Source organism: Xenopus laevis, chromosome 9_10L (assembly GCF_017654675.1).
Source record: "Xenopus laevis strain J_2021 chromosome 9_10L, Xenopus_laevis_v10.1, whole genome shotgun sequence".
NCBI lineage: Eukaryota > Metazoa > Chordata > Amphibia > Anura > Pipidae > Xenopus > Xenopus laevis.
The window spans coordinates 132,486,371-132,509,836 of record NC_054387.1 but is presented as its reverse complement, the minus strand read 5'-3'; the positions used below and the strand labels follow the sequence as shown (position 1 = coordinate 132,509,836).

General features: G+C 38.7%; 1 protein-coding gene across 3 annotated transcripts; it reads left to right on the top strand.

The window, feature by feature from the left end:
- Nucleotides 1-471: 471 nt before the first annotated feature.
- Nucleotides 472-19,701, top strand: LOC108703857 (up-regulator of cell proliferation). 3 transcript variants are annotated; one of them, XM_041576370.1, is made up of 4 exons: nt 472-551; nt 2,965-3,065; nt 7,910-8,017; nt 14,295-19,701. In XM_041576370.1, exons 3-4 carry the CDS (start codon nt 7,924-7,926, stop codon nt 19,016-19,018), a joined length of 4,818 nt encoding a protein of 1,605 aa, XP_041432304.1. In that variant the 5' UTR covers nt 472-551; nt 2,965-3,065; nt 7,910-7,923; the 3' UTR covers nt 19,019-19,701. The 3 variants fall into 3 exon arrangements, with proteins under 3 accessions (XP_041432304.1, XP_041432302.1, XP_041432303.1); XM_041576369.1 differs by having other exon boundaries at nt 486-579; XM_041576368.1 differs by having other exon boundaries at nt 484-3,065.
- Nucleotides 19,702-23,466: the final 3,765 nt, after the last annotated feature.

Below are 23,466 nucleotides of genomic sequence, written 5' to 3'. Positions count from 1 at the left end.
CCAACGCAGATCACAATGTTAAGAAACATCTTCTAATTGTTAAAGGGACATCTTCCATTGACTTCTACATAGCTTCAACAAGTTGTAGCTGGAGTATTTTCGGTCCAATCTGTCAAATACCCCACATAGTGGCCAAAGTGCTTTTGCTTTCAGGCTCTGTTAGTCTATATGTGAAACGAGAGAGAGGTACTGTTGTCTAAAATATACAGATACCTCCACTAGTCATTAAGATCATGGTATCACATTGCTCTTCAGTAAACTGGACTTATTATGTTATATGTTATATTTCTCTGGCACAATAATATAACAATGCAGGGAAAATAAGTGATGCACTGAGAGCAACGCCTTAAAATGGCGCTGAAGACTTTTGCTATTAAAGGATGTAACAAACCACAAAAGGCTTGATTTGACCATATATAGTGTGCAAGCTGGTGTATGTATCCTGTTTTGCTAATCATACAGTACAGAAAGCTCCTCCTGGGGGTTTCCAGGTGACTTCTGTCTGGACTGGAAAGTGTCTGGTTATCTCTGAATTGCTGCTCAGCCAGTGTGTGAGGATTCCCTCAGCTCTTGTGCTAAGTATCACTAAATCACTTATTTGCTTTATCTAATTATATGTGTGGCCAGTCACTCTACAGAAGCTAAAAGAACCCTTCACATTACATTGGTACCAGAAGTTGGGTTCTGTGGATTGATTACTGGTTTTGTGTCTTGTTTACCTGCTTTGTGTATTGTGTATTTGCCATTGTTGTTTAGTGAAACAAACAGTTTGAGATAGTATGAGTATTGGTTGAAAAAGGTTGAAAGGGGCAGGAAAAAATATTAAGGAAAATCTGGGTACTACTCAGTTGGGTAACAGTCTTAGGGCTGTTTGTATCTGCTGCCCGTGAGTGTTCCAGATATAGAAGTGGCTAACCTAAAATGTGCAGCCTTGATAAGTCAAAGTAGGACAACAGAAAAAGAAAAGCAGAAGGTGCTGGTTATGATTTCAGGTGAAAAGCAGCAGGCTGAGCAGATTGTAGATTTAGAGCTGGAACTGCAGACAATCAGGGAACTGCTTCAGGATCTTAGATCATACAGTTAATATGCAGAACAGATGAAAGAACAAATAGCTACACAATTTGAACAATGTGTTATAAAAACAGTTAATAAAAAGAGAAGAAGAAGGAATCAAAAACAATCAGGAACAATGAACAAGTCAATAATGAACTGAAACAGGATAAAAATGGAGAGAGATGGCTCAAATGGGTTTAAAAGGGGTTGTTTACCTTTAAATTAACTTTTAATATGTTATACAAAGAGATATTCTGCAACTGGTTTTTATTTTTTATTATTTGTGTTTTTTTATTTATTTAACTTTTCATTCAGCAGCTCTCCAGTTTGCAATTTCAGCCGTCTGGTTGTTAGGGTCCAAATTCCCCTAGCGACCATGCATTGATTTAAATGAAAGACTGGAATATGAATAGGAGAGACCTGAATAGAAAGATGAGTAATTCAAAGTAGCAGTAAAATTATGTTTGTAGACTTTCTGAGCATTTGCTTTGAGATGGGGTCAGTGACCCCCATTTGAAAGCTGGTGATAGTCAAAAGATTCTCTCTCAATTAATTAAAAAACGATATAAAAAACAAATAAATAATAAAGACTAGTTGAAAAGTTGCTAAGAATTGGCCATTCTATAACAAACAAAGTTAACTTGAAGGTGAACAATGCCTTTAAGGGTCTAGGACTTGGGAGATAATGGAATTATGTTGACTGACAGAGAAGCAGTGGAGTTAGGAAGTGTCTCTATAAGAAATGGGAATTTCACACATCAGGGACATTTTCCTTACTGCACCTGATTTGCATAAACTACAGATTTCCCCCTATGAACTGATAGATCAGACCCCATGGGTATCTACAACTGATGGAAAGACTGAGAGCAATGGGATGTATGACTGGTATAATACTATATCTGATAGAGGGGTGAGACATGTAGAAACTGACTGGCGAAGCCCAGATATGACCCATTTTACTCCATTGGTTAAAAAGAAACTGCTCACGACAGCTCCGGAGCACTGGAAAGCCCCAGATTTTGCTTTAGAAGCTAAAGAAGGAAGTAGCATTGATGATGCAGCGGTTCTGCTGGGTCAGATGGGAGAGATGAACATTGTGAGGGAGAACTGTTGGGAAGGCAGGAATGAGTCAAACATATTAAAATAACTCACAGATAAATGTTTTTAGATTTGTTAGTCATTATTATTGCAAAATATATTATTGATGATAAGCAATACCTGTATATGGATAAAGAGGAATGACCACCAGATATCATGGGTCTTATACCTCTCCTGATAGTCTTTCTTCTCTGCTGTGATACAGTTTTTGACTTGTAGAAAGATAATTTCACATTACAAGTGCAAAGCAGCAAATGTGTTCTTATACTCCTCTGCTAGGAGCACTTATATTTTCATCTGTTTGAAATAACTCATGGGCTGAATTTTGAGGAGAACATCACATTATATACTGTAGTGAAACAGATAAGATGCATGAAGGCCAGTAACATATCTGGCAAACGTCACGTATTGCCCATTCATATCAGTGCTTTGGAGATGTTTCAGTATCACAATATCAGTGGATCAAGGGGTGGAATGTTGGGAAAATGTGTGTTTCATTGATTACGAATAGAGCAACACCATAAAGATGGGACTGAAGGCTCTTGCTAATACAGGATGCTTGATTTTACCACATATAGTATGCAGGTTGGAGTATGTATCCTGTTTTGCTAATTATAAATAAAGCAATTTTCAATCACTCTACAGAATCCTTCTCAATACAAGGCAACACCTCGCCAACCTATGTCCTTTGCATATTAGCAACATAGGAGCAAATGTTGTGTTTTCCCAGGACAGGTAGCAAGGGTGTGCCATTATACTGTTAACCTATAAATATGTGTTATGCATCATCTGACATTTATATTCTGCCCTCAGGCATCCATAAAGCACTGGCAGCCAAGCAACAGCACAGGATTCAGAGGAAGTTGTTGCACAGAAAGAAGAAGCTCTCTGAGCCTTTTGTGAAGAAGGAAGAGGTAATGTTATTGACATATACTAAAACTCCCAGTCATTATGAGGATTATGGTAATGTTGGGGGTCATGTAATAAAACGTACAGTAGATCATCATCATCATCATTTATTTATATAGCGCTGTCAAGATACGCAGTGCTTTACTGCAGTTATAGCAAACAGGGAATAAATGGTGGATAACAGACAAGGATTACAGAGTACAATAGGGTTTACAAACTAAAATGTTAGGGTACAATTGAGACATTAGGATTGTATAAACACTTTGTCATTTTTGATACAGCAATGATTAATTAAGGTACATTGAATAGGCCTCTTTAAACAGATGGGTCTTTAAGGAGCGCTTGAAAGTTTGGAAGGAAGGAGAAAGTCTGACAGCTTGTGGCAGAGAGTTCCAGAGAAAAGCAGAAGCCCGAGAGAAGTCTTGTAGGTGAGAATGGGCAGAAGTGACCAGAGGAGAAGTGAGGCGAAGATCAGAAGCAGAGCGTAGGTTTCATGAAGGAGAGTATTTGGAGATTAGAGATGAAATATAGGGAGGGGTTTCATTATTAAGGGCCTTGAATGTGAGTGTAAGTAATTTGAATTTGATTCTAGAAGAGATTGGGAGCCAGTGAAGGGACATACATATGGGAGCAGCTGATGTTGAGCGGCGAGATAGATGAATGAGTCTAGCGGCCGCGTTTAGAATAGATTGGAGTTGTGAAAAGGTGACTTGTTGGAATACCTGTGAGGAGTAAGTTGCAGTAATCAAGGCGGGAGATGATAAGAGACTGAATCAGTGTTTTAGTTGATTCTGAACTGAGATACGGTCGTATTCGAGCAATGTTGCGCAGTTGAATACGGCAAGATTTTGCAAGTGTTTGAATGTGTGGTGAAAAAGACAGATGAGAGTCTAAGATGACTCCTAGGCAGCCTGTGTGGTGGAATGAAAGGTGGTGTTGTTTACGGTGAGTGATATCTGAGGGACAGGGGAAGATCTTGGAGGAAATATGATGAGTTCTGTTTTAGAAAGGTTCAGTTTCAGGTGGCGCTGTGACATCCAGGAGGAGACAGCAGAGAGACAGTCTGTGACTTGGGAAAGGACAGAATTAGAAAGATCAGGAGTAGACAAGTAGAGTTGGGTGTCATCAGCATAAAGGTGATACTGAAGTCCAAATGACTGAATGAGTTTTCCTAGTGAAGTTGTATAGAGCGAGAACAGCAGGGGGCCAAGAACAGAGCCTTGAGGAACTCCAACAGAGAGTGGGAAAGTAGTAGAAGTAGAGTTAGAGAAGGCAACTTTAAAGGAACGGTCAGACAGATAAGATGTAAACCATGAAAGAGCAGTGTCCCGAAAGCCAGATGAGTGTAGAATGTCAAGGAGGAGTGTGTGGTCAACTGTGTCAAAGGCTGCAGAGAGATCTAGAAGGATTAGAATGGAATAATGACCTTTAGACTTTGCCAATAGAAGATCATTGGTTACTTTGGTGAGTGCAGTTTCAGTCGAGAGTGATGGGCGGAAGCGGATTGCAATGGGTCGAGAAGGGAGTTGTGGGTGAGATGCTGGATCAGGCGTTTGTAAACAAGCCTTTCTAGTAATTTGGATGCGAATGGAAGAAGGGAGACCAGTCGATAGTTAGTGGGAGAGCTGGGATCAAGGGAAGGTTTTTTGAGGATAGGAGTGATTAGTGCTTGTTTGTATAATGATGGAAAGGTACCAGTAGAGAGTGAAAGATTGAATAGGTGGGTAATTGCAGGAGCGAGTGTATCAGAGATTGGGTGGAGAAGGCGAGAGGGTATGGGGTCAAGGGAGCAGGTGGTGCGTTTTGAGCTGGCTAGAAGTTTGCTAACTTCATCTAGAGTTGCAGGGGTGAAGGAGTGCAAAGTAGATGTGAGTGGACTGCACGTTGGTCTGAGATTGTTGTCGGACGGTATGCTCAGCCTAATGAGATCGATTTTTTCATTAAAGAAATGAGCAAGGTCTTGGACGGTAACATTAATAGGTGGAGGAGGTGGAGGGGGGCATAGGAGTGAGTTAAATGTGGCAAACAGCTGCTGTGGTTTGGAGGACATAGTAGATATTAGATAAGAGAAGTATTGTTCTTTGGCTAATGATAGAGCTCGGTTATAGCAGGAGAGCATGAATTTGAAGTGGATGAAGTCAGGATCAGTTCGTGACTTTCTCCACCATCACTCAGCTGATCTACTACATCTTCTGAGGTACCGAGTTACACTAGTGTGCCAGGGTTGGGGTTTAGCTGGCCGGCTGTGACGGGTGGTAGAAGGTGCAAGGGAGTCAAGTGCTGTTGAAAGGGCATCATTGTAGAGAGAAGCTACCATATTGGGACAGGAGAGAGTATTAATATGAGATATGGATTGTGCTGATACTGTTGATAATTGTTGTGGTTCAAAGGCATTAAGGTTTCTATACGTGTGGGTAGAGAGAGATGGTTGTGAAGGTGCAGGTGAAAGCAGTATCTGAAAGGAGAGTAGATGATGGTCAGACAGAGGGTAGGGAGAGTTAATTAAGTTGGATGGGCAGCATGAGTGGCAGAATATAAGGTCAAGAGCATGACCCTCGGTGTTTGTAGGTGAGTCGGTCCACTGAGAGAGACCAAATGAAGCTGTTAGAGAGAGAAGTTTAGAGGTGGCAGCAGAAGCAGAGTTGTCAATGAGGATGTTGAAGTCCCCTAAAATGAGAGCAGGTGTCTCACTGGAGAGAAAGTATGGAAGCCAGGCCGCAAAGTGATCCAAGAAGGTGGAGTAGGGACCTGGGGGGCGATATATGACAGCAACACGCAGAGAGATTGGAGAAAACAAACATATGCTGTGGACTTCAAAAGAAGTGAAGGAGAGAGAAGTCGGTGTAGTTAGATTTTGAAACCTACATTTGGGGGAGAGAAGAAATCCCACCGCCATGACGGCCATCCGGTCTAGGAGTGTGAGTAGATTAAAAAGCCTTTGAAACGTTGCTGTATTCTTGGTCTAAGCAATGACACAATAAAGGCTTTTTAATCTACTTTACCATGTACAAGTACCTAGGTACTGTTTCAGTAAACATTTTGACACCCAATATCACAGAGTAACCTTTAGGATAACGGTATTTTATTGATTTTTGCAAACTGGAAATGGCTATGTAGTATCTCACCAATATTAGTTATACCCCTTTTACCATCCCAAAAGAATGCATTAAAATCCCTTTTACAAGTCTGTTCACTTTGGGGTGCATTTTTAGTATGTATCTATATTACATAATGATTATTTCCTGTTTAATAATTGTAGCATAGAGAGTGACACTATAATGTACTAATACTTATGTGTGACTGTTATCTAGCACTTATAGGATACGAAGTGAAACACAGAACACAAAGTAGAGGCTGCTAATTGGTCCTATACCAGGTGTCACTATGGATTCTCACTGCTATAGATGCAGGGCAAGGACACATGAGGAACAGAGTGTAGACAAAGGAAAGACAGTGCTGATGCTTCCATTTTGAAACAAGTAATATTAAAAACAGCTAAATAACAAGGCAGGCAAAAGTGCAATATGCAAAGGGTAAAGGAAAAGTCACAAAGAAGGAGAATAAACAGTTAAAATGACCAGAATGGTCAACAGACAAGCAGGCAATGTCAAGGGGTCAGACTAAGATATGTAAAGCTAAGGAATGGGGAGCTTGTTAGCAAAGAGTTGCTTCTACAGGATAATGCAGTACAGCTCCATCACACATTAGCAGTGGAAACACAGACTGCATAGGTCATTTCTCTACATGCCAAAGCCCAGTATATTTAGCTGGCTTCAGAAATGCAGAGTAGAAGTAGAAGAACAGAAACCTGCAGATCATTGTGCTACCCTTCAGGAGAAGGTTAAGGAACCTCCAAACAATGTTTCCCAAGATTACATGGCAAGCTAAAACTTTCTAGAAAACAAGTTCAAACAATAAATTAAAAAAGATAGTGTCAGTTTTAAAGGTTTTGTAGATTCCTGGACAACCACTAGCACCAGATACGGGACAGGGACCTCTGATCAGAGACAGGAACTTGAGGAGAAAGGGCAGTACATTGCCATTAGATCTGTTATACCGGCTTTGATTTTGACTGGAATTTTAATGACTGGACCTGTGAAATAATGGTTAGATGACAACTTTAGTTGGATACAATCCAACATTCACATTCTGCTTTCAGCCACCACTAAATATATTGATAGTCCAGCAGCAATGGGTACTGCAAGCCACAAAGAAGAGTCTCCTGGCCTATCTTTGGGAGCAAAAGTTGGTACTGGGACTGGTTATTTGCTTTTGCCTAATTACAGGTATGGAACATATTATCCAGAATGCTCAGGACCTGGGGTTTTCTGGATAATGGATCTTTTCTTAATTTGGGTCTCCATACCTTAAGTCTACTAGAAAATCATATAAACATTATATAAACCCAAAAGGCTGGTTTTGCTTCCAATTAGGATTAATTATATCTTAGTTGGGATCAAGTAGAAGCTACTGTTTTATTATTACATAGAGAAATTTGGATTATTTGATTATAATGAAGTCTATGGAAGATGGCCTTTGAGTAATTAGGAACTTTCTGTATCACAGGTTTCTGGATAATGGATCCCATATCCATATTACAGGCAGTAGTTACCCAATATTAGGCATAACCTCTTTCCCTCAAAACATTTTGAATTGTGTCCAAAAGTGAACTTTGTCTATTGCACTTACAACTGTAAATTACCCCTTATATATGTAAGGACCTGGAGATATATTTTTAGACCTATAATTTGCAAGTGTGCATATGATGTGTTTTATCACTGGGACAGGAAATGAGAATTTGCTATTATGTACTAATATATATGTATTCAATGTTATCTGCCATTTTCAGGCACCGATAAAAACATGGACGATCAAGCAAAAGAATTTTCAGGGGAAATTGTTGTACAGGGAGAAAAAGCTGTTGATCCATCAGGGGAAGAAGAGAAAGAAAAGAAAGGTAATAGATACAATAAAAAAATGTACATTCCCCTTGTTGTCATTGGAGTTTGCCAACAAACTAGATTGGGTTATTTGTCTATGACATTTTATTATAGGGGAGCATCTTGCCAACATTTGTCACAACCTCTTTACCCTGCAAAAAGAATGCAAACAAAACCTACTAGTATTTATGCCATGGATATTGTCTGATATTCTACTTTCAAGCACTGTGGAAGGTATTGGCAGCCGACAATAGCACAGGTTATGAGAAGTATTGCTGATAACAAAGAAGTGACTCGCCTCACTCTCATATACCTCTCCTGTTTGCAGGAGGCCCTGACTTCTGCAGCTGAAGCCCGACTCTATAATCCTTCTCTGGTAGGAAGATGTGGCCCCAGATCCTTGTCATTGGGGGCAGGATGATTAAACATGGTGCCTTCAGTTTTCCTTGGCTTTAAGGGATTAACATGATAGATCTGTTTACCTCTTTGGGCCAGGGTACAACTGCAACACAGCAGGACACTGGCTGTCATTGACTTTCAAGGTTATCTGGGCTGTAGGGTGTTTCCTTAGATCTCCATGAATACACTCAATATCAATATTAATGTCAGGACAGCAAATCTCAAAGAAAATATGGTTTTATTTCAGCCGGGAGCAACAGGTTGTAAAAGAACGGCAAAAACAATTTTAACAACAAAAACAGCGTTCCGTAGCAGAAAGAGTTCAGGAAAAAATAAAATGGCAGCAATTTAACAGACCTCAGGCAATCATATGTGTACATATGCAAAGACTTCAATATGTCAAGTTGTTAGACCTCTCTCTGTGTCTCTCTCAGTCAGAGATTCTGAAAGTGACCACATAAAGTTTTAAGGGCTACCAATTAGACCCCTGAGGCTAAACAGACCCAGCTAGTCAGTCTGTAGCACTTCACTCTGCGACAGTTAGATGAATCATTGGTGTAATATATTATATAAATATACCTGGCTTAATGTTCATTGTTTCCCATAAGCTGCTTTGCCCCACCTATCATTATGGTTCTCTGAAAAGTTATAGCCTGGAATGTTAAGACACTTAGGGGCAGATTTACTATGGGTCGAATATCGAGGGTTAATTAACCCTCGATATTCGACTAGGAATTTAAATCCTTCGAATTCGAATATCGAATTCGAAGGATTTAGCGCAGGAAATTCGATCGATCGATCAAAGGATTATTCATTCGATCGAACGATTAAATCCTTCGAATCGAACGATTCGAAGGATTTTAATTCAACGATCGAATGAATATCCTTCGATGAAAAAAACTTAGGCAAGCCTATGGGGACCTTCCCCATAGGCTAACATTGAGTTCGGTAGCTTTTAGCTGCCGAACTAGGGGGTCGAATTTTTTTTTAAAGAGACAGTACTTCGACTATCGAATGGTCGAATAGTCAAACGATTTTTAGTTCGAATCCTTCGATAGTCGTAGTCGAAGGTCGAAGTAGCCCATTCGATGGTCAAAGTAGCCCAAAAAACACTTCGAAATTCGAAGTTTTTTTCATTCGAATCATTCACTCGAATTTAGTAAATCTGCCCCTTAAATTTAAGCATAGTCTTATGTATAACTAACTCAAGAAATTGACTCCCTTCATATTACTCCTGCTTACAAGACAAAGTCTTGCCACTTAGGACCATCCTACCCATGGGCACTTATCACTCCACTTTCTCCACCGATGATCGAGTTGTGGCTGTTGTAATCAGGAAGAATACTATTTTCTCACTGCTACAGCATTTTGGAAGGTTTATGATACTGAACTATACTTTATCTACCTATCACTATAATTAGGGGCAAATTCATCAAGGGTCTAATATCGAGGGTTAGTTAACCCTCGATATTTGACTGGGAATTAAAATCCTTTGACTTCGAAAATCGAAGTTGAAGGATTTTTGTGCAAATAGTTTGATCGAATGATCGAAGGAATAATCGTTCGATTCGGAGGATTTTAATCCAATGATCGAAGGATTATCCTTTGACCAAAAAAACTTAGCCAAGCCTATGGGGTTCGGTAGCTTTTAGGTGGCGAACTAATGGGTCGAAGTTTTTTCTTAAAGACTATCGAATAGTCGAACGATTTTTAGTTCGAATCCTTCGATTCAAAGTTGTAGTCGAAGGTCGAAGTAGCCAATTCGATGGTCGAAGTAGCCCAAAAAACACTTCGAAATTCGAAGTTTTTTTACTTCGAATCCTTCACTCGAGCTTGGTGAATGGGCCCCTTAATGTATGTGTACCCCCCTCATCGCCAAGAAGATTTTGAACTTACCAGTATCCCTCATATACTTCTGTGGAGACTTCAGTTCTTTAATGGACACATCTACAAGAGGACTGCTTACATGCTCTGACTGTGGGTCCAACAAAGTTGGCACAGTGGGCTGAGGCACTGCAACTAGTGGATACACCCTAATACCAGAGAACTCTCATGCTATTCTGCCACACACCATTCTCACCATTGTCTAGGTTGAAAGCCATCTAGTACTGGACCTTTGTTTATCTGCACATGCTCTAGTCCCTTTTGACTTTCTTTCTGAGACACCCATCCATAAATAGCTAAATTATTAGAATTGAGTGTATTAAAAAGAGAGCCTTATTTATAGACAGATGAAAAATAACAGTTTAGATTCTCTGCTTTTCCCCTGCTCTCATCCAGGCATGGGTTGACAATCTATGGACTGTGGCAAATACAGAGGGGCTGCTGTAAGATGCCGTAGAGAGTTACTATTTATTAGTCCAGTGGGGGATGTTTGGGCCTCTCTGTGCTTGATATGCCAGGGCCTGTTTTGAATGCCAGTCCAGGCTTGCTCTCATTAACCAATTGACCTTGCACTGATACTAAACTAACTATGTCATCCCTCACTGTTTCTTTTAAATATGTAACTGTATTAAAACCCTTCTGTCAGTGTTACACTCCATATGTGGCACTTACCTGATGACACTGAGCCACTCTGCAGTGGTATTAGGGGAGACTGGGTCTCTGGTACTTATTAGTGCAATGCCTCATCTCAGTGGGATCTGCGAATGCACCTACGGGTGGCCCCATGTAGAATAATAATACACACACACACAGAGTCTAAGTAGATCACATCCACTGTCATCCCAGAATTGAGGCCCCTGCTGACCTTCTCAAAAAAAGAAATAAAATTAGGCTGGCAAGATCTATAAAAGATCTATAAAACCATGCTGGCACAGACTCATAGTATTATGATTTGCAATGAAGTCCAGTATCTTATCCTTTAATAATCCTTCAAAAAGCTTTCCTACCACTGATGTCAGACGAACTGGCCTATAGTTTTGAGGCTGAGAACGGTATCCGTTTTTGAATATCGGCACCACATTAGCAATACACCAGTCTCTCAGCACTGTGCCAGACCTCAATGAATCCTGAAAAATTAAGTTAAAATTAAGAGAGGTTTGGTAATCACAGAGCTAAGCGCTCTAGTACACTGGGATGAATACCTTCTGGCCCCGTACTTTTGTTTATCTTAACATGTTCTAGTCTCATTTTAATATCCTCATGTGTGAACCATACAATATTAGGTCTGGGACTGGATTGGGACTATTAAGAAGGAAATCTTCATTTACTGGTTCCTCATTTGTGAAGACAGACAAAAAAAATAACAGTTCAGAATGTCTGCATTTTTTCTGTTCTCATCAACCAGCTGACCCCCTCTGATATTACGCATCCTCACTATAATACCCTTTTCATTTTCTGTTTATTTTTTCTGATAGCATTTTTGCATGCTTTATTGGCCTTCTTGTACATAACAAACTTTTCAGCTATTCAGCACACTTGAACACCTTACCTGGGCACCAACATTTCTATCAAACCATAAAGGTTTTGCTTTGCAACAATTTTCCTTGCTTACAGGGGGAATTTACTGACGTATGTTCATTAGGCAACATTTTAATGACATTTCATTTTCCTACAGCTTTTAACCCTGTGAAAAGCCTTCCCTAGTTAATACATTACAGAGATGCCTTTATACTGGCAAAGTTTGTGAAAATGTAGTGTTTAGTTACTCTCTATATACTCACAAACACCCTTGAGTCAATGACCCTGAGGACATATTAGGTAACTGACTTGTCTGCTCCGGAGTGGACCCCCTTCCATTGAATTGTATGGCTAAACAAATTCTACCCCAAGGAAAAATCAGCCCAGAACTAGGAACCCAAACACTGGCTTCCTATACCAAGATTTTAATCATACATTTAGCACCCTAAGCTTCCACTGTCTTCCTAAACTTGCACATGGCACAGGCAACATTCTTGAAAGATACATTGGAAGACCTTCACTTAATTCCAGGTGCAACTGTGAATCATTAATCAGAAGAGTCATGATTGATACTCTTGTCACTAGTAACTGATGTTTTAACAAGTTTTCCTTCTACAGTATCCCCTGCAACAACATATGCATTGCACCTGTTTTGGACTCTTTATGAGAGTAGGCTATTGTATCATCCACTAACACTTACTGTATGTGTTGGATGTTATGTGCTATTTACATTCTGGTTTTAGGCACCACTAATTATCAGAATAGAAAACCAGCCACTCCATTACCTTGCCAAATGAATGCATGTAATCCCGTTTACAAGGGAATGGAGATTTCATTGTAGAAGCAGATTCCTCTGTGTTGTGTTTTTTTAATCATCAGACAACAATGTTGAATGATAATTAACATACACGGTTTTTCAGGCATTAGTAAAGATTTGCACAGCCCAGCAGAGGATACAGCGGGTGCTGTTGATCACAACGTAGAAATTACTGACCCATCTTTGGAATAAAAAGATGGCAACACAGTCGACAAATGCATTAAAATATTAAGTCATTTTTAACAATCTGGGCCTGGTTATTTCTCTATGCAACATTACTTTAGGCAACACTTCAATAATAGGTATATCTAACTAACTAACTAACTTGCTAGCGAAATCTGTCTAGTTAACTAAAGGAGGCAAAGTCCTTTAATGTCCTTTCAATAAACAGTCTCTGTATCTTCAAGCACTTTTTTAGGGTACTCACTCCAAATCCTCTTCGGATGCTTTAAAATTCTCTTCAGGTGAGTCCAGCACATTCAATCATACAATGCGACTACCAGCCCCTTAGAGTGCCTCTCAGCTCTCTGGGCCTGCCGGCAGCTCTCTAGACTCTCTCTCTCTTTGTCCACCATGAGGTTCTCTATGCCACGCTTTTCACCTGTTTAAAAGCAAACATCTTATTGTTTGCTGTGGTTTACTGCTCTTGTTTAACTTACTGCCTTTTACTACATATGGAGGGAAACAGAATAAACAACACTCCTTAAACCCATGAACTCATAATTCAATGTATCAATATACAATATCAATATAAATATATCAATAGCGTCCACATATAGCTACCAAACAGGTGGAAATAGCCAAAACTCTCCCAGTTGAATACTCCTCAGGGCTTCAAAAATTGTTAGTGCACATTGTATCATGTGTTCATAGCATTAAGGAGCACTGTTTATTCTTTTAATGTTTAATGTAACTTAGTATAGTGGTTCAATACTTCCCAAGAGATTTATGTTTTTTTTAACTAGGGAGCACAGTGACTTTAGTTTTGTATATAGGAAAATGAGAGCTAGCTGTGCTTATTTCAACCTTAAATGACACATTTTGTGTCAAAAATAGGAATGTACCAGTGCATTATACTCATTTAGATATAGAAGAATTGTGCTTAAAAAAGTAGTGTTTCAGGCTGATTTATTGAATATTTCTGCAAAAACCCTAATAATCCCTCCCTTCTCTTCCACTTGCTGCTCCCTGAATTCCCAGGCTGTGCACTCAGCTCACTGCACTGTAGGACAGGAACCAATCAGCAGCTAGCAGGACCTGATAGGGAACTGAAGCCTGTCTGTGCTTGTGTGACTGTAGGGCTGTGATTGGCTGGCCCCCTCCTGCTGTGCTTCTGGCTCCAATAAAGCGGCTATATTTAAAGATAATATTAATTTCTAGCACCCTTTAAAAGCAACACCATATTATTAATTGCCTACACAATTAGGGTTTTTCATTTGTCCTATATGTCTCCTTTAAATATAGCTCTTACACTCTTCTTTTGTGTATATTATTATTCTCTATATCATACTCCTATTGTAGATCTATTATATCTAATATATAATATATTAAGTGTGTTGCCAATTTTTTACCTTATGCCCATAACATAGCTATGTTCTTTTAAACATATATATACATATACATGTACAAAATAAAAGATCATATGTATATATGATTACTTTTTCTTACTTTTTAAGGAAAAAGAAACACCCTGAATGAAATCATAGAATCCCATAAAGATTCTAAGATCACCCTTAGAGGCATCCTGGAAATTGGGCAGGAGAATATAAATGAAGTTGCCCCCCAGACTGTGCAAGATCTTCCCTGGGCTCTCCTAAGGAAACTGATGGCACTAGACAGTACTGCAAGAACAATTCAACTTGTGGACATTTCTGCAAATTCAGGGTCAGATGCTGATAGCACAGAAGACAATACATTTCCACAAATGGTTTCAGAGAAAGATTATGATAGTACAGACGAAGATCTATCTGATAATTTGGATTTTTATAGCAAAGAGAATGATTTTAATTTCATCAATCCATTAGATATTCTGTGTGTTCTCTTGCATTGCTCAGATATGTTTTTACAGCAGAACATTTTCTCAAAAATGTCCATGTGTCAGTTTGCTGTCCCACTGCTTCTCCCTGCTGGTGATGGTGCAGAATGTACCTTCATGCTCTGGGCTATGAGAGACATTGTCAAGAGATGGAGACCCCACACTATGGCAGAGAGTAAGGGTTTTATAGAAGAAAATATGATTCAAATTAAAATGCCTTTTTTTTCCTTTGCAAGACTGGGGCAAATCAATTTATCAAAATCCAAAATCCTCAATCAAGTTCTCAGCCCAGTTCAGCAGAACCAGGACTTCTTTATTCATGAAAATATAAAAGGTGGAAATATTGAAAGAGAAATCTCTGATGGCCTAGTGGAAATCTCCTGGTATTTACCTGTTGGAAGAGAGAATTCTGATACTTTCCCAGAACCTATTGCTGTTACTAATTTGCGTGGAGACATAGAGTCTAACTGGACCCAATTCAGCTTCCTAACCCAGGTCTCATCAGCAGTGTTTGTATTTGCTGAGAGTATTAATGAGAGACAGTGTGAGCTATTAACCAAGTGTAGTAAATCCAACACCAGCTTCTATTTCATCATTAGTGGGAGAGGTGTCGGTAAAGACACTATAAAGTACCTGAAAAAGTTATGTTCTTTGCTAGGCATTGACAGATCACATATACTTAAAAAAGACAAAAGAGAAAATGATGCAGACTTAGTCAACAAGTTACAAAGCATCATCAAGACATTTTTTAAAAAAAATAAAAGAGTAAAACTGGAAGATTTCGCAAAAACAGCCACTGAACTTGGAATCAAGGTGGATGAAAATTCCCAGGAATGTAAGAAAGCCAAAATATATGTAGATGAAATAACTAAAGAGATAGAAGATGTGGTACAATACAAGAAACAAACAATGAAATTACAAGGAGATCTATGGAAACGAGTGTCCCAGATAGAGAAAGAATTGTGCAGAATGAGAAAACAGGGCAATCAAGGTACAGAAGAATACAGATCTCAGCTGAAACAGGCACTTGAAAAATTACACATGGAGCAGAACCAACATGTTCTACCAGATGCTATGACAAAATTTATTTCTGCAATCACACATTTGTCTCAGTCAGAGAAACATTTTTTCCTTAAATGGCTAAAATTTGTACTTGACTCAATGGCAAGAAACAAACTATCCATGTTGAAAGCAAAATACAAAGAAAAATATAATGATAAAGCCAATAATCAAGAGGAACTAGAACAGCTAGACCACCAGATATCTGACAGTTCTTTGGGAGTAGAACATTTTCTGCGAGAGATGGGACAATTTTATGAGGCAGAATGTTCCATGGTGAATCAAGGAAAAATCAAACCAGATAAGAGTAAGTTCAGTAATCTCCCAGGAATTGCTGCTGATTTACTACTGGATGGGTTCCCATTGGAGCTAATAGATGGAGATGCATCTAACATACCTTTGACATGGGTATCTCACCTTCTGACTGAGCTGGATAATAAAACTGGAGGCAAATGCAGAATAAGAGTAATCACAGTGTTGGGCGTACAAAGCACTGGAAAATCCACCCTCCTCAACACCATGTTTGGGTTGCAGTTTTCAGTGTCAAGTGGACGATGCACACGAGGATCATTTTTAACACTAATAAAATTGAAAGAAAACTTTCAAAAGACCCTGGACTGTGAGTTTGTTTTAGCAATTGACACTGAAGGTCTGAAGGCTCCAGAATTGGCTTCTCTAGAGGACAGTTTTGAACATGACAATGAACTGGCAACTCTAGTGGTTGGGCTCAGTGACATCACTATAATTAATATGGCCATGGAGAATACAGCAGAAATGAAAGATACACTGCAGATTGTGATCCATTCATTTCTCAGAATGAAGCATATAGGGAAGAAACCCAACTGCCAGTTTGTGCATCAGAATGTGAGTGATGTTTCTGCTGATGATAATAACATGAGAGACAGAATTAAACTCCTGGAGCAGCTGGATGAAATGACCAGAATAGCTGCCACCATGGAAAAAAAGAGTGGAATCAAAAGCTTTACTGATATCATGGCCTATAACACTGAGAGAGACAGTTGGTATATTCCTGGGCTTTGGTACGGTGTCCCACCCATGGCTTCTGTAAACTCTGGCTACAGTGAGAATGTGTATGAACTAAAAAAATATTTGTTTCAATTCATGGAGAATAAGGAAAGTCTTCACCCACCCCAGAAAATTGTTGATTTTATTGAATGGATAAAAAGCTTGTGGAACTCTGTGAAATATGAAAATTTTATTTTCAGTTTCAGAAACAGCCTGGTAGCTGAAGCTTACAATCAATTAGCAATGAAATACTCTCAGTGGGAATGGAACTTCCGCAAACAGGTTCATACCTGGCTAATTAGCACTGAGAACAAGATCAAGAATCAGTCAGAAGACAAACTGCAGCCAGAATCATGCAGTATTTTAAAAAATGATTTAATTTCTTTACTGTCCAAAGAAGAGGAAAATATGATAGATTTGTTAAAAAAATACTTTGACAGTAAAACTGATAATGTTCACCTGGTTGAAAAATACAGAGAAGAGTTCTCCAGAGGGGTGAATTTTCTTCATAAGGAACTAGAAAATTCTGTAACAGCAAAGATTGATGAGATTATCAGAATCCAAAAGGGGAAATATCAAATAAAGAAAATTGAGGACAGTTATCAAAGAATGGTTGAGGAGAAAGTCACTAGTCTCCTAAAACAAGTTAGAGAAAGAAAAAGTCAGCTTGGGGATGATGAAATAGAAAAGGAATTCGAGAATATGTGGGAAAGTACAGTAGCTGAGTTACCAAAGAATCTTTTACAAAAACGTAATGTCGGTCAGGAAATGCTGCTGGACCTCAAACATGACTTGTCCAACAAAGGGAGCTCTATAAAGGAGAAATTGCTCAGCATAAAATGTTTAGATGTATTTGGAAAAGATAAATTCCAGATCAAAGATTGCCATGTTGACATGAAATGTAATTCACATTATAAAGAAATCTTGACCAAAATAGAACATCTTGTTTCCTATCTAATAGCAAGATGTTCTGATTATGTAATAAAAAAGGTTAATACAGGAGGAGATTATGATGGAACTTTTTGTCAAGAATTACTCAATATGATCAATGAAAGGCTCAGGGAGAAAGATGTTAAAAACCTGCACATTACCCATGACTTTGACTTGGATATAAAGCTGCATATCCTGGGGGATGCAGCTCAGAAGTTCCAGAAGATGCATGAGAGTTTCCTCAAGACTGATCCTATGTTGTGTCTGGAAATTCTAAAACCTCATTATTTCACAACTTTTAAAAATCTGTTCCAGGAAAAGGATGAAACACAAAGTAGAGCCAAACAATTCTGTGAGCTCTGCCTGAAGCCGGCAATAACCCACCAGATTTCTGAGCTTCTGGGGACAGATATTGTAGATGATATTCTTTCCAGTAAAAGTTCCAAAGAATTGAGCACCCGCACTTTCTTTCAAGCACATTTACTTGAGAAACTACTGGAAGAGCATGATTTCTCTGAGTATGTCACCTACATTAAGTCTTATGAGTTATATGTAAAAAGATGGCTAAAGCAATACATATTAAAGGCTTATGAAAAGGGACTAGAAAAACTGCAAACAAATATTCTATCTGATATCTGCAAAAAAATCATTACTGTACTTGACAAGTTAAAATATTCTTTCACTGCCTCGGATTTCTTGAAAACATTTTGTAAGATGTTAAAAAGTGAATTAGTAATTGCCAAGATGGAGTTGCAGTTGGTCAGCTTTCAAAACAAAGCAGATGTCAAACAGTTCTCAAAAGACATTGAGTTTTTTCTCTCAGAAACAGAGAAACAGATCAGATCAGAAATGGAATCTTCCAGCACAGAATCAGTACTTGCCAAACTCCCACTGAAACCAGAGGATGTTCTGTTTAACAGAGTGTTTGGCTGTGGGAAGCAGTGTCCCTTCTGCATGGTCGCCTGTGAGGCTGGAGGTACTGACCATAAGGAGCACTTTGCATCTATTCATCGACCTCAGGGTTTGGCAGGTTACCGAAATATTTATAATAATATATTGGCTACAGAATTATGTTCAACTGATGTTGTTGGTTGTAGGAAATTTGGTAATCCAGACACAAAGGGTAAATATCACCCTTATAAAGAATACCGCACAATCTACCCAGACTGGGCCATTCAGCCTGACCCCAGCATCACAGCCTCAGACTACTGGAAATATATTTTTGCAAAGTTCAATAAAAAATTTGCAGAAAAATATAATGCAAAACCAGCTGATCTGCCTGCAACTTGGCTCCTGATAACAAAAGAACAGGCTCTGCAAAGCCTAAAAGAAATATTTTGTTTGAAATAACAGAAATAAAACAGGTTACGATATAATCCTACTTTCTTGTTCAAGTTAACAGCATTTTTAAGTAAATAGAAATAACTCTATTTAGTAAATTTACTAATCCAAAGTGCACTTAGAGGGTATTTCTTGTAGATTATTTTTACTAGGATAGGGGCTTGTTTGCTGCATGTTCAATCATTTTTCATACTGGAAATTCAGTAAAAATTCAAGTTCCGCTGAGTATGTAAGAAATTTTAATGACTTTCTATTACTCTTATACTCTTATTCCATGTGCCCATGTGATTATGTTTTATTTCCTTTTTGTCAAACAACAAAGCTGTCTTGCTTCATGCCCTCAAGATTTAATAAGGTTTGGATAAAATTGAGTGAAAAGTTGTTGCCAGAAATATGTTTCACTTTAGTCATCACTTATGGTCATTTCCACAGTGTCTGACATAATTTCTGAGATGTTACAAGGGATATAATGCCATTATTAAAATCACTCGGTGTAGCCATTGAAAAATAAGAGCTTGAAACTTTATTGGAGCTTCTGAACATGAAGATAGTGTGTTTTTGTTCATTCATTTTTTTTACATTTTTAGTTTTACAATACAATGTATGTATTTGGCCTGTAAGAGGCCTTCACAGATTTGTAACCATTTTTGTTAAAGTGTAACAAATAAAACAACATATTCATGTTTGCACTATTTTGTATAACATACTTATTTGTACGTTTTACAATAATAATAATAATATTATTATTATTATTATATGATTAGCAAACTATATATATATATATATATATATATATATAGTGAATATATTCAGAGGGGGTTTGGGACATTCCTTGGAAATTGATTTGGCCAAATACTGCACCAAATCTGAACTTAAAGGGATACTGTCGTGGAAAAACACAAATGTTTTTTACAAAATGTATCAGTTAATAGTGCTACTACAGCAGAATCCTGCATTGAAATCCGAAATGGATTTTTTTATATCTAATTTTAAAATTTGCTATGGGGCTAGACATTTTGACATTTCCCAGCTGCCCTCGGGTCATGTGACTTGTGCTCTGATAAACTTCAGTCACACTTTACTGCTGCACTGCAAGTTGGAGTGATGTCATTACCCCTCCCTCCTACAAGCTGCTGTAATGTAAATAGAGCCTTGTCTGCTGAGCCTGTCAATTGAACAATAGGCAGGAATCAAGATAAACTCCCACTGACACCACTTCAGAAGGACTGAAATAAGATCCTGTGATCACTGCCCCCACTTACGTTTGAAAAATAAATAAATATATATCTATATATATATACACACACACAATTCATTTTGGGCACTGGAAAAAATTTTATATAGATAGTTTATTTATATTTGTTTACACAAAAATGAAACACAGGAGAAACACAGGAGTACACTCCCAGGACTGATGACAGGGAATAGAAAAAAAGGATAAAATAAGGAGGACATACTTGAAAACCAGGAAAACTTAGGAGGAAGTCTAGGAAGGGTTAAAATAGCTCAGGAGAAAGGAGGCAGTAAGTAGTTAATATAAAAAGAAGTATTGCAGGCAGGAAAGGAGCGCAGTGTGTGTGAGGTGGATATTAGCAGAGGGAACTCACAGCTCCTTTACCTCATCTAGTAACCAGTAAAACTAACTAGGAAGGCAGCAAGGAGAGAAAGTTCCCCCTCCAAAGGAAAGCAGAGATCAAATTTACAGAAGCGGAGGAGCTTTGATAGTGTCTGTGGGAGGAGGGGCTGCTAGTGCAGCTGTAGAGCACGACGTAGGAAAGTGAAAGTAATTGCTTCCCTGCAAACCATGTGACCTCTCTCCTCCAAACATCACAGGCATGGGCAGAGAGGGGAGGGAGAGTGTACAGCTAGATTCTCATGTCGTAGTGCAGGGACCTGGCTTTTCATTACAGAGAGGCTGCCTCCAAGCACACAGGTAATGCTGTGCCTGCTGTTAGACCTGCACAGGATGAATGTGTAATGAGCAGAAATGGAAGCCCCCATGACAAAATACAAACTAAAATAACTTATGCATGGATTTGTGGATTAACATTTTATTTGCCAGACAGTGTTTATGGATGTGTGTTTTTTATAAAAATGCAAAAAAAAAAAAAGTTTAAAATGACGACGGATTCCCTTTAACTCTCTTGTCTTTATTAAGGTTCCCTGGACATGTGTTTTAAAAAGTGTAATTTGTAAGTATATGCAGCAACATTTAACATAAAGACGTCCATACAACTTTAAATTTCCCGCTTTTAAGGGGTAATTGACCTTAAACTTAACCTGTAGTAGTTTGTAGAAGGTGCCTTTCCATGACAATTTGTATTTGGTCTTTCTGGGTTTTTGAACTATTCACTTTACTATTTTGTTTCTGTAGTAGAAAGTGTAGATTAATTCTGATGTTCTTTTGTCACTTATGTTTTTATTCAGGCAATTCCCTATTCACTACAGTCAGTAGACTGATTCATTTGCTATGGTAAGTGGGACCCCAAACACCCAGCATACAGCTTAAATATTAAACAGGAAAGTGAAAGAAGAACTTTTCAAGTAATTTGCATATTGCAACTCTAAAATATAAAGATCAAGTGCAAAGTGATTGCTTTAATAATAAAAGTTTATTTCAAGGTAAAGCTTCCATTTTAATCATTTGTGGAATTTTTCTTTTCTTCCGCCAATCCTTTTCTAGCCAGGGACTGTGTAGGTGATTGAGTTTTTCTTGTAAATGATCCATTTCCAGTTGATGCTGTTGAACAGGTTTCCTAATAATAGAATGTGTCTATTTAACTAGGGTTTGGACTCAAACTGTAGAATGAGTGAAAGTGAAAGAGACTCATGATAATTTGCATTAGGGTAAAGTTCATTGTGTTAGTGCCTGTGCCTGTGTATGTTAAGCTGGCCATAGATGTTGAGATTTTTAAAAGATCAGATCCTCATCGTGAGACCACGATCTTCTCAGAACGATCGTACGAATTTACCATCAACTAAAAAGACCAATTTGCCAGGAAAACAAAGGGGAGCTGCTTGGCCCTGCAAACATAGATACATTGCACTGGGACCGACAAAGATTTTTTGACCTGGCCGATCAATTTCCTGACAGATGTCGGGCGAAAAATCGTGAGATGTACGATCGTTCGAATACCACTAACCGCTAGGGATGTAGCGAACGTCGGAAAAAATGTTCGTGAACATATTCACGAACTTGCGTCCAAAAATGCGAACGGTTCGCGAACGTCGCGAACCCCATAGACTTCAATGGGAAGGCGAATTTTAAAAGCTAGAAAAGACATTTCTGGCCAGAAAAATGATTTTAAAGTTGTTTAAAGGGTGCAACGACCTGGACAGTGGCATGCCAGAGGGGGATCAAGGGCAAAAATGTATCTGAAAAATCCATTGTTGACACAGCGCTGCGTTTTGTGCTGTAAAGGGCAGAAATCACACTACGTCACTCAGGTGATGTTTCTGGACACGGAATGTGAAAAAGCTCACACAGCTAGGTGGCACTTGGTTAAAGACTGGGCAAACAATGCCTGCAAGGGCAATGTATACAGTAGTGGATACGGAATATATTATTGCTGCTGTAAAAACATCACTCAGGTGATGTTTACGGACACGGAATTATTATTGTTATTTAGACAGAATGTGAAAAAGCTCACACAGCTAGGTGGCAGTTGTTTGAAGAACACACTGGGCAAATAATGCCTGCAAGGTCAACGTATACACTACAGCAGTGGATATGGAATATATTATTGCTGCTTGAAAAACGTCACTCGGGTGGTGTTTCTGGAGACGGTATTATTATTGATATTTAGACAGAATGTGAAAAAGCTCACACAGCTAGGTGGCAGTTGTTTGAAGAACACACTGGGCAAACAATGCCTGCAAGTGCACTACTATTGGTGCACTACTATGAAGAACAGCAAACAGCACTGGACAAGTTAAAGAACAGTAAGATAAGTAAAATAAAAAAATATGTATATGTATATTAAAAAAAAAAAATTACTCTGGTTGGTGCTGAACTACTAGGAGCAGCACACCAGTCCCACTCCCCAACACAGCTAGACTAATAGCACTGGGCTCTTATAGTAGCAAAGTAAAAAAAAAAAAAAAGAAAATAAAAGCAGTCCTTACAAGGACTATTGGGTTATTACAGCAGTCAGCAGATGAGAGATCAGCAGCAGTGCCCACAGCAGCTACATACAGAGCACTGCAGTAGAAGGTAGATTACTAGCCAGCAAAGCTACCTAACCTGAAATGTCCCTCAAATCCCTGCAGACTTCTGTCCCTCCAATACAGAGCAGTATCAAGTAGATTACTAGCCAGCAAACTTACTATCAACTGTCCCTCAAATCAGTGAAATCACTAACAGCTCTCTCCCTACACTAGCTCTTCCAAGCACACACAGGCAGAATGAAAAAACGCTGCAGGGCTTCAGTTTATATATGGAAGGGGAGTGGTCCAGG